Here is a 12,845-nt window from a genome sequence, read left to right on the forward strand (position 1 = left end):
TTGTATCAGCTTCTTCTCCGTTTGCCCCGTCTCAATAAAAATGCATTGAATTAGGCAGATCAGGGAAAATGGTGGGCACCAAGAGAAGTATTTAATGTTACCACATTGTCTTCCCCCAATTCATACCTACCCCTTGTTTGTCCTGATGAAGGAAGGGACAGGAAACATCCATTTCAGGATCTGCATATACAAGTGCCAAGGAAAATCGAGAAGGAGTGGCACAAATCAATGTCACACCAGCTGACTCAACAGCTGGAAAAGGATTGGTTACAGTGGGCTTGTTGCCTATTGTTAGTGAAATTACCTGCATAAAAATTGGTGAAAATAAATAATAATAATAATAAAAAGTTTGTACATGGCAAAACACTTCTTTTTTATGCAATACTGTTTCAGACAGATCATTAAGGTTGAGTATTTGTTTTAGTAATAGCCTGAAATGTTTACAAATAAAGTTATATCATTCTGACATTTATTTTCAAAAGCAGTTCTAGTCCATTATCAGAGTGCAACTTTATTGCTCTTTTACCAACTTTAACACCGCAAAATAAAATTACGTTTTTAGGATTTTGAAACAAATGGCTGATCTTTATGAAGACAAGGGACATATGCACTTACGAGTGACTGCTTCAAGAAATGCTAACTTATTACTGTATTTTAATGATAGAATGTCTTTATGGGCAGAATATTCTCATATTTACTGTTTATTCCAAGTAAATTTAGATATATAAATACTCGAGTTAGAATTTTCCATATGGTGCTGTTGCACAAAATGCATTAACAATACTTTAAGTTTAATGCAGAAGAATGAGAATGTTATAAAACTATTTGCTTTAGTATTTATTTTAATTGTTGTATTCAGGCCTAATACTTGACTTCTATCATCACAATTTGTTGAATGAACCATACTAGCCCACTAAATTGTTAATAAGTAAGCTTAATTTTTCGGGAATAAAATCTTATTGATGCTACGTTTCCAGATTCTATTAAAGCTAACGACCATGTGCTCAGATAATCATTAGCTTATTCTATTAGATTTTATCTTTAGACGGTGGAAGTGATAGTTATGGATCACTAAGAAAGAATGAATGACAGGTTAAAAAATGTATTACTCTTACAATAATATAAGGTTAGATTATGATTGATAATGATCAGAATCTACAATCTGGGGTTATTGTGGCTTTATAATCCAACTGTAACAGCATGGGAGTATTCCCAGCACTCAAGGCGTGAAAGCAATCCAGCTGCCCAACTGAACCAAGCAGATATTTATATTATGCAGAAATGATGTAAGAAGATGCTGAAGGAAGTGATCATTTTACTGATAATGGCAAACACATCCTTTCATAATGCATAGGAAGATGCAATGATAAAGCTCTCCTGTATTTTACCAGGAAAATCTAATAGACAGAAAGATTAAGAAGTTGATTATATGATCCAGCAGGTTTGATGGCACTCAAAATGATACTGAGAAAGAATTGAGAATCTTCTGGAGCTAAAACGTCTTATGTTATGGCTACATTTAGGTCTTTTGGCTGTCTAGCTACTGACGTTGCCATGGAGGAAAAGAAAATCTAAAGCTGGGACAAGAAATGTTAACATTGGAAAGCCAACCTAATGAAAGATAAAATATCAGACAGACAGTAAAAATTGCCAGGAAAAGAAAAGCCAAGCCAAGAAAGATAAAGATCTCAGGAAGAAACTTAACAAAGCATTTCAGAGAGCTGTTAGATAAGACAAGAAGCACTATTACAATGACATTTGTAAAAATATTGAAGATTGAGACAAACAAGGAAACCCCCCCCTCAAAGAAAACTGTGAACTCCCAAAGAAGTTCAGCCTTCAAATTGCTATGCCAGCCAATAGTATTTGATTCAAAGAAGATCAAAGAAAGATGGAAGGGATATAAACATATACAGATAATTATATTCTGTAAAGTAGAAATGTCAACATCTGAAGTAGCTTAGAACAGGATCCCCAACCCCTGGCATCACAAGCAGTGGGTGTGCACGCTCGCGTGTGCAGATCCACTTACACAAGCAGCTGGTACTCGCACTTGTGTGTGAAGTTCCATTTATGTGAATGGTATGGGTGCGCACCCGCTGCTTATGCAAATGTAACTGCAAGCACAAGCAAGCACAGCCACCACTTGCACAGCCCAGAACTATTCCCTCTCCCCCAACTTGACTGGACTATAAAGCTGGAAAGTTTGGGGACTGCTACCTTAGAAGAAGATACTTAGAAGACAAAGAACTTACAAGTACCTATATTATTAGATGGTTAGATGATCACTCTGGTCATTAACAATATCCTTGATATCACACACTAGCAAAGTAATATTTAGGCTCATCTAAAAACCCTTTTAATCCTACATGGAAAGAGAAATGCCAGATGTTCAACCTGGTTTAAAAAATGCTGATGCTGACATACTGGATAATTGAAAAAAAATCAATTAAGCAAAAAAAGCTAATTTGTGCTTCAGTAATTGCAGAAAGATCCGTGACTGTATAAACTGTGTCAGGAGATAGAATGTGAGAAGGAAAACTGGATCCTGGAATTTCTCATTGTATTCATTGTATGCTTTGTATACCCAGAACACAGTTCAGGGTAGAATATGGCAAAACAGACTAGCTCAAGGTTAGTAATGGAGTGAGATAAGGCTGCAAATTCTTTTCTTGTTTATTCAGTCTGCATGCCAAATATGTATATTGAGAGCCTGTGAATTTAAAAAGATAAGCATGGTTTTAAAATTGGAAGAACAAATATCAAGAACATGCACTATGCTGATAGAAAAATTCCAATAGATAGGGTAGAAATATATTAATGCTTTTAAACTTTGGTCTTGGAAAAGACTCTTCAGAATATTATGGACATTCAGATATTATGGAATATTATGTGAAGAAAACAATCTAATCTTTGAACAAATCAATTCACATTTTTTACTAAAGCCTCAAATGACCAGACTCCCATATTTTAGACATATGAAGATCCAGTTCTTATGATAAATCATAATGCTGGTAAAGGTAAAGACAAAAAAGAATTCTTATGAGTTAAGTAGCATCAGTATGCATAAGGATCAACAAATGATTCGTGCATTCAAATGTCATAATAGTTACGATTACCACATGCAAGGTAACTATTGAAAGTCTTATTTCTTATATTGACTGTTAAAATAAGCCATCTCAATTCCTCTCACCTAAAAATCCAGCAAACTTTAAAATCAAAATTTGTCTCACTCACATGATCCCCGAGGGCTTTACAAGTTGCTCTAGCCCAATGCTGGAAAGAATTCCTAGATGTAGGTGGTCCTAATAAATGTAAGCCAACATTCTCTGGATGTTCCATATTGGTATCTCTGAAGAACTTAGTTGGTTCTTGAATCCATGGTTTGGGTCCACCTTCAAAGAGGATATCTTTAGAAGAACCCAAAGTTACTAAAGCAGCAGAAATAGGATCAATAATCTAGGAGAGAAAGTGATAACACTTCAGATCATAATATTATCAGTAATTTTGTCAGAAATTATTAATCTTGTTAATTAACCTATAGAGTTTCCTCCTATTAGATACTGTACAGTATCCATTAAAAAATGCAGTGATGTCAAAAAGATGGCAAATGTCATGATCTCATCATATATGGAAAGAAATTAATGTGTGCGGTGGCTCAGTGGCTAAGACGCTGAGCTTGTCGATCAGAAAGGTTTGCAGTTCGGCAGTTCGAATCTCTAGTGCTGGGTAACGGAGTAAACTCCTGTTACTTGTCCCAGCTTCTGCCAACCTAGCAGTTCAAAAGCATGTAAAAATGCAAGTAGAAAAATAGGAACCATCTTTGGTGGGAAGGTAACAGCGTTCTGTCTGCCTTCGGCGTTTAGTCATGCCAGTCACATGACCATAGAGATCTCTTCGGACAGTGCTGTCTCTTTGGCTTTGAAACCGAGATGAGCACTGCCACCTACAGTCAGGACGACTAGCACATATGTGTGACAGGAACCTTTACCTTTATACATATCACAATACAATAGACTGTATCTATTACATCATGAAGTCAGCAGGACCCCAAAATTGTACACATGATCTTTCTGAGGCAGTGCAATTCCCATCTAGAGCAAGAAATGGAAGGTCCAAAATCCAGAGCCACTCAATTTTACTAAATTTGAGTTGAAGCATATTGTTCCCCAGCCAGGCCCATGTAGCCTTCAGACACCAAGACCTCCAAAATACCAGTCAAATAGCCTGGGGTGGAGATTCATAACTGAGTATCATCTGCATATTGATGAGACCGACCTTGAACTGGTGTATGATTCCACCTAGTGGCTTCATGTAGATGTTAAACAAGAAAAGAGATCATACTAAGCTGTGCAGCATGCTACATAGCATGGACTGTTGGCTGGAAATCTCTTCCTCCTATCAACAGGAAATGGGCTGGCCCTGGACGAAGGAAGGCAACCAGCATAGTACAGTGCTGGTTAACCCCAACTGCTAGAGCCGATGCAGAAAGATGCCATGCAAAGCTGCTGAGAGATCATGATGCTTTATTTATTAGTAATGCAGCTACTCCACTTGAAGGATTAGAAGCAGATGCTCCACTTTGCTTCAGAGAGGTATTTTGATGTCAGCACAAAAAAAAAAAAAACCAAACCACAAACTACCCTCTGAAATATTTTCATATTGAGTAATCTAGAAGGGGTTTGGTTGTTTCCAATGTTTTCCTGATCACCAACACTAATAATCAGATACTTTGGGGGCATGCTCAATTGTTTTCTTTAGCATTCTACTGTACAACACTTGTAATTCGGGCAAGGAATACCCCCCAAAAAAATAATTAATAGATTTAGCAACCTGAATGCAGAAAAGAATCACATGAGGGGAAATTCCAGCTCGTTTTGTTATCTTGTTCCACCTTTCTATATATAATATTATTTTTAATTAATTTTCTTTGAATGTTCTGTGCTCAAATTAATGGTAGTTATACTCAGGGGAATTTTTTTAGCTACTTTCAATAAACGTAATCTTTCTAGTGTTTCTTGCAAACAATATTCCAGACATATATAAATAGCAGCATTTGATGATGCAGAGCTTCATAAAATAAGGGAACAAATAGCCATAAAAGCAGACAGCTGTTTCAAGTGGAGTAGCTTAAACTGCAGGACCTGGTGTGAATTTGCCTTTGGTTTTATTAAGTTCCAATCATTAGAGAGCTGTTATAATTGTTTTTAAATAGCATTAACATTTTGATATAGTTATACACAGTAGAAACCAGTCAGTGTCCTGGTTGTGATGACCTCAGGGGACTGGGGTGGGTGTGGCCAGGGTGGACATGGCCAGCTCAATGTCACTCATTGAGGTTCCGTTTTCAGCCACAACAGACTCCTGTAGCCTTCTGCCAGGAAAAATGGAACCTGAGGGGCCACACAAGGCCTGCCTGGTCTCCATTTTTGGCCATGATGGCCTCCTTCAGCCCTCTGCCACACACAGCCCACCTGGTCTCCGTTTTTAGCCGTGATAGCCTCCTGCATCCCTCTGGCAGCAAAAACAGAGCTTGGGGAGGCCATGTGCGGTTCTCCCAAGCTCTGTTTTTGCTGGCAAAGATACCAAGGGCTAGTCCTTCACTGTTTCCAGGGTGGCCCTGTGTTCCAGATTTAAGCACCCCGTGGGCTGGATCTGGCCTGTGGGCCTTGACTTTGACACTACTGAAATAGAAACTTCCATAATCTGATGTTTCAGGTTCATTTAATTCCAAGTTAAAGATCGGCCACTACATTTGTTTAGTTCACATTATCTTAAATTAGTTCATATTATAGAATCAACATATATTGAAGAAAGAATTTATTAGAATGCGAAAGAAAGCTGTATTAAACTAAGGCTTACTTTTATTGGCAGATAGGCTGCTATGATAATACTGGCACTGAGGTGAATATGGTCATGGGTATAGCTAACAACTAGTGAGGAATACCCTTGGGTTTCAGCTTTAACTCTGATCCCACTGCAGTATTCAGGAGTTGGCTGAAGTCTCCCTGTTTTAAAAAAAAAAAGTGCACAAAAATTAACATTTACACTACACTTTTAAATGTTTAGTTTTAAAACTTGCCATGCAGATAAACATACTATTACAAATCAATGTACTAATAAAACAAATAAACAAAAGGCAAAATAGCCAGTTATTGAGAATAAAGTAGAACTTCTGTCAAAAATGATACTGGGTTCAATTTGTCTGGTTAACATGATGTAATCATCATGCTTACAAACTGATGAAATAAGAGGTAAAGGAGAACATTCCAATGACAAATCAACAGCAAGGTGCATATGAACACTCCGTATTGTCTGAAACATTTGTGAAAATGATGTCATTGATTTTTCTTGGAAGCTTCTAAATAGGTTTTTTGAAAGGTATCTTGAACAGAAAGAGATCCCTTATATTGTGCTGCCCTCTGTGCCAATAAAATCTGCTCTGGATGGCAGTGACATTCCTGGAGCAGGTTTTGGAAAGAGAGAGAGGCTTGCAGGATGAATAATAAGAAGATAAAGTTTCCTTCTTCAAGTGCACAGGCACTCTTAGAACTCTGCCTCTAAACAAAGATTATTTTACTTGTCTCTAAAAAAATCCCTGATGATAAAATAAATATGCAGAGTCCTTATTTCAGCCCCCGCTCCCCCATATATTGGGATAGAGAAAACAAAAAGTTATTCCTGGCCTGATATGACTTCTAGTTTTATTTGAAAAAGTAACATTTGCCTAAAGTTTTCAGAAATATTAAACTATATTAAATATTAGGTGACAAAGGGTCAGAAACAAGACTTGTAGGAAAATGTTCAACCCCAGTCCTAAGTGGATAAGTTATTTAAACCTACGAGATATATTTTATGAATTACTATAACATAGAATCATTTTTGTTTTGCATCTTAGACAAATTTTATCCACCTCACTGATGCATGCTTAATTATGAGATAAATGTGTAAACTATAATATTAAACATTTAAAAGCATTTTCTATCAATAAAAGAAACTATTACTATATCAGGAAGGGAATTTGTCAATTTATTTAAAAAACAAAATTTATTTTAAGTTACCCTGAAATGGATTGAACACATCCTGATTTTCAATGTTGACAACTAAATCAAATTGTGAGCAATCACTTAGAGTGACCACCTCATTGGTTTCCTTGTCCATTACACCAATAATCTTCAGAGGCAGGTCCAGGATCTCACCCACACGTGCTTCAACTGGACAAGGTGTGAACTTCATATCACTGGGTTCTATCACATAGACCTATGAGACAAAAAAAAGAAGACATGAGATAAAGACTGAGATGCAAATCTTGAACTAGAATTTAGAAACAAACAAACAAAACCTAATATAATTTAAATAAATTTCATTTTAATTGTTTAAACATTGATGGCATACGCTCATAGATTGATTTATTGATTTGGAAGTAGCCTATTTCACGCTGTCAATTGTACTACATCACTTTGTGTCTAATATCTGTATTAGACAATATCTGGATGGTGCCCATCTTCATTATTTTGCTTCAAACCAAACAGTTCAGAAAGCCCTGGCTTGTAAAATAATTATACAGCAAGATTGGTTTATGAGTGGCAACTTACAACATATTGTAAAATGCAATAAATAGCGTATTTTCTGTGGCATCTGTATAAAACTGTTACCTCAAATACAGGGGTAAACCAACACTTGGTTTGCATTTATTTCTTTATTATTGATAAAGAAAACATCACAGATGGATGGTAACATTTCATAACAACTACAGGATCAAAGATTTTCATTTGGCATGTCTAATTTTCGAAGCCATCTGCTTACTGCTTCAGGTTAAATTGTAGACCATATGGTATGGTGTTAAAATTGTAATCCTTGTGGAACTTATACACTACTTGCATAATCTGATAATCAAGGTCAGCGGGCAGATGCTTTGTTCAAGCAGAAAATGCAAAGTGTGAGCAATTTAAAATCTTAAACTGAAGATGTTAGTTTAATTTAATATTTGTTCCTTACAAATTCAAGTGGGGTAAAGTGCACTCTATTGCTATGTGCTCTGAATCCTGAGTCTGAAAGTAGACTTTTAATTAAACACATCATTTCTGAACCTTCTGGAAAGAAGTCACATTTGCTGAACGTTTTGGAAGCAACACTCATTTATTTGAAATTTAGAAGGAGAGGATTGAATATAGCATTTCAGTACTCATAAGGGACATGTGAAGTTGACCAGGGGTTGTGCAGAAAGCATGGCATTATTGATCAGCCATTACATTCACCTGCAATTTCTGAATCTGAGCAGACGTTTATAAGGTACATTATTTGAGAGAAGAGTAGATAATTTGGTGGGTCATTCTTCTCTCCAAATAAGATTTCAGGTAAGGCCTTTTATAGGCTTGGGCTTGGATTTGAATTCTTGGACATAATATTTCACATCCTATGCTCAGTTTTTTTTTAATTCTATCCTTGTTCTCAACAGTATGACATTTTGTATGAAGTCTTCTGAAATACTTACATTTACCTGTAGTTTTAAAATATTCAGATTAGACTGATGTCCTTTACCCTACGTAAATAGTTCATCTAGGAAATTAAACTGCCAAGGACAAGATTCATCAGTTAGGAACTTCCCTACTTCTTGGTGCTACAAGAAGTATCATAAGCCTTCTCTGCAGTTCAGAAGGTACCTCTTACAAACTTAGTATTCTTTACCTTCATTTCCCCATGGTGTAAAGGATTCTGAACATCTCTGGCGTGAATGACACTGATACCAATTTCATTCCCAGTTGTCATTACTCCTTTAATTGTAATTGAAGCAACATTTTGCTGAGATGTGGTCCAAGTAAAATTTCCACTCCCACCATAAGCCTAGGTTCATAAAAGAAGAGCAAATTAAAACATTGGTGTCATGGTTCCAAGTAATAACTCCACAGAAAGAAGAACTATGAGGCAGGTATATTACTCAAAGAACAATTTTATTGGAGATATCATATTGGTACAAACTGGTGAAAACCAACTCTGAAAGTTCCCATGGTTTTCACATGATTAAAAACTGAAAGTTCCCTGTTTCTCCAAATGATCAGTCACATTGTCCATGAAGATGCTGACTGGTTGCATGGTTACTGGACTCCTCCTCTCTACAGCCACCTGTTGGACTGTCCTTGGTTCCCACAGGAAACTATTTTGTTTTGGCTACAAAACTCCCATTTAACTATGTTCCCCTTCCTTATCCCTTCTTCGCATTGTGGCAACTCTGAAGCCTCTGAAATGGCCCCAGCCAGGTTTGCTTCAGAGTTGACAATTAGCTTGATTAATCATTTTTAAAATATATTTGTTAATTATTTAACTCAAATTAAAGAGAATACTTTGGGGTTAGAATGCAGTATTGCAGGCTAATTCTGCCCATTGCCAGGAGTTCAGCCTTAATGGGTTCAAGGTTGATTCAGCCTTCCATCCTTGGTAATTGTTGGGAGCAATACGCTGACTCTGTAAACTGCTTAGAGAGGACAGTAAAGCACTATGAAGTGATATATAAGTCTAAGTGCTATTGCTATACAAAGGCTCATTTCTTTCTGAGCATGTATCAAAACAACACACATTACTGCAGTATAATGCTATTTTTCTTTTTATCAGAGGTTGTGTTTGTTGATACATCTAAAATCTATAGTAGAATCAGCCTAGGTATCACATTGCCTCCAAATATGTTGGATAATCTGAGAGACTTCAGTAATTAACAATATCTGTAGTCCACATATTGCTTCCCAGGCCAGCACGTAAAAGAGGTGATAGGAATGTCACAATTTTAAAAGCTGATTAGTTTCCTTACATCGAAACCTGGAGGCAGCCAACTGAATTATTTTGTCTCACTGCAACTAACGTGTCTGCTGCTGAAAGTGTTTCCTAATGACAGAAATCATTTGGAAGTATAAATGCCAAAGGGGAACACATCACAGAGAAAAAGAAGAAACTTGATTTCCTTCCTAACCTAGTATCTTTATTTTATCCCTAAGTAAAGACTAAGCTACATATATGCATGGCTATTGAAATTAATCAGAAGTTAGTCACTGATAACAATAAAGAGTAACTGCATTTATTAGGATTTCAAGAGAGACTTTAATAGTTCTACACAATAGTATCCTCAGTATTTCCTAAGGTCCTGTATCAAGTTTTCAAAGGCTTTCAATAAAAGAAAATTTACTTCTTTTCAGTTTTTCTAGGCTGAAAAAGAAAATGCAATTTATTTGTTCCATGTTATAGCCTATGAATACAGAAAGATGGATTTGCTGGCAAATTAAGCAGCAGGATAGCTCTTTCTGCTGCAGCTATCAGAGATCTTTACCATCTGTTTAAATTCTGTAGTAGCATAAAAATCTAGTCTGAAAAGCATCTAGTAGAATCAACCTAGGTATCACATTGCCAATATGAATATACAATCTGCATCAATAATGATAATGGATAATAATAAAATATCTCCATATCTTTTGTTAGCATGACTCCGCCTCCAACATCCTTCCTACCATTCCTTTCTAATGCTCCACCTATTTCTTCCATATGGAGGGCCATATGTGTGTGGAAGGGCTGCACATGAAGACTAATTTGTCATGGAATTATTCTCAGCGACATTAAGTTACATAAAATAAAGCACAGTAAAAAGCCAAGTGTGGAGGTTCTGTTTTAAATATAAACTTTATCCTTTCTCTTCTTAATCAATGTAACATGCTACATCTAAAATAATAATGATGATCAAAATTTCATTATTTGCCAGAAAACTGCATTAATCAGATCTTTCTACAGGTAACTTTTTCGTCATAATGACTGATCCTGTTTCTAGCACTAGTAGCTGAAACAGGAATAAAATATGATCTTTAAAATTATTTTAGAATAAATTAGGTCCAGCACCTAGTCCAGTACTCTGTTCCCAAAAGCAAGGTTTCTCATAGATACTAAGATGCTTAAAGTACACTTCTTAATAGACATTATTTAAAAGACTCCTTTTGAATTTGTCTAATTGCCAGTCCCATTACAATAAGTCACCAGGGTAATAAAAAAAGATTTACTATGGAATTCTTGGTACTCTTGGTTGTTTGCTTGCAGACATTTCATTAACTGACCAGATAACATTATCAGTGCTAATGAGTGGGGAATTTGCTCTGTTTATATGCAACAATTTGCCCTACCAAAGGGCCTCTGTTGTTTTCTGTTTGGTAATTGCTTAAGATATTTTCGGCTTGATTGTTTATCTCCTTAGTGATTCCTTAATTAGGGTACTGTTTTCTATTTGATTGTTTGTCAGATATTAATCCCTGTTTATCTGGATGTTGGCTATTGAAGATGTGCTTTGTTACCTCCTTAATTTTTTTAAAATATCTCTTTTCAATAGTATGCAAATGTAGTTTATCTCTATGTGACTATTGATGGCAGATTTGTTTGAGTGTCAAGCTTCCAGAAATTTCTTACTGTTTTTTTTTAATTATTGTTTTAATTAAACAAAAACACACAAAAAAACATTCTTCATTACATCTTGTAGAAAGCATGTCGATCGGTTACCAATAAATTTCATGTGTTACTATACATCCTTCATATTTTTAATTTACATTTTAAAATAAAAAAATGTTTATGTATTTTGCAATCAATGTACCATCATTCTCATTTAGCTATAATTATTTAAACATGCTTTTACCTAGAATCATTTGTATTTAAAGACACAACCACCTACTGGCATTCATTAGCTGTTCCTATAAACCTCCAATAATTACCCTTTTATAACATATTCCCTTTTTTCCCCAACTCATGATTTAAGGCTTATATCTGATTGCTTTTACCAATGCCATGTAACAATCATTAAACATTATCCATTAACATTTCCTTATTATTATTATAGTTATCTAAAGAAAAAAAAGAATTTTTTTGCCATTTATTTTGCCATCTCCTCCCCTCCGACCCAAGAAAAATTACATCTTTATAATAAAATCTAAACAAAAGTTTGTTAGTAAAGTTTATAAGAGAAATTACATCTTTACATCAAAATCTAAACAAAAATTAGTGAAATTGATAAATCTTTTCCCCAGGTCCCACTTTACAGTTTATCTCCAAATTATTTTTACTAATTGAGATTATTATTCCATTATTATTATTATAATGAGTTATTAATTAATGAATAAACATTTTAAAGAAAACATTCTAAAGGTGTCTAGAAAATCCTACTTATTACTTACCAAAGGTTAACTAAATTTTGAGTTATCAACCTTCATTATCAACCTGTGTCTTTCCAGTAACAAAACCATCTTATCTCTTTAGCAGTTGTTGCATCAATTCTCTTATGAACCTCTTTATAAAGTTTTTAAAAACTTCTCTCCGCACTTTTTTGCTTGAAGGATCTCTCTTATAGTCTTGTTGCCTTTGAACTGGTATTAAAATTAACATGTCTTTAATTATCAGATGTCTTTCTAAGGCTGTTTCTCTTCTTAATTCCATCATCAAATCCATATCTTGACAGGAGGGGTAGAGCTCCAGATCATCAAGTATATAAAAATAATCAGATTCACTTTTCCATGTTCCTTCCTTTCCACTTTCACTCATAGGTGCTCCACTATTAGGTTCATCTGTTATCTTGTCTTTATCTTCTATATCTTCACTTTCTTCTTTAATTTTTGAGGCTCCAGTCCCTTCATCTTTTATTGAGCCAGACAATAATCTATCCAACTTCTTATCAAATCTTTCAAATCCTTCCAATATCTTTAGAATTCCATCCAAAAAATCCTGGTAACTTAGGGTTCCTTCATCTGTATATAAAAACATATTTCCCAGAAGAGAAGAAAAAGTTTAAAATCCATTGTCACTCTCGCCTTCAATGTCTCTTTTATGTATAA

At 35.3% G+C, this 12,845-nt stretch overlaps 1 protein-coding gene across 1 annotated transcript in view; it reads right to left on the reverse strand.

The window, feature by feature from the left end:
* The window catches only part of NUP210 (nucleoporin 210), a 93,532-nt gene that overhangs the window by 35,613 nt on the left and 45,074 nt on the right, over window positions 1–12,845 (reverse strand). Inside the window, exons 12-16 of the mRNA XM_081968698.1 lie at window positions 8,689–8,844; window positions 7,062–7,260; window positions 5,863–6,008; window positions 3,238–3,459; window positions 131–304 (exon numbers count right to left, since the gene is read on the reverse strand). Coding sequence (XP_081824824.1) covers window positions 131–304; window positions 3,238–3,459; window positions 5,863–6,008; window positions 7,062–7,260; window positions 8,689–8,844 — 897 coding nt within the window. The remainder of the gene's footprint in view (window positions 1–130; window positions 305–3,237; window positions 3,460–5,862; window positions 6,009–7,061; window positions 7,261–8,688; window positions 8,845–12,845) is intronic.

This window comes from Natrix helvetica (genome assembly GCF_964273705.1).
Source record: "Natrix helvetica genome assembly, chromosome: 1".
NCBI lineage: Eukaryota > Metazoa > Chordata > Lepidosauria > Squamata > Natricidae > Natrix > Natrix helvetica.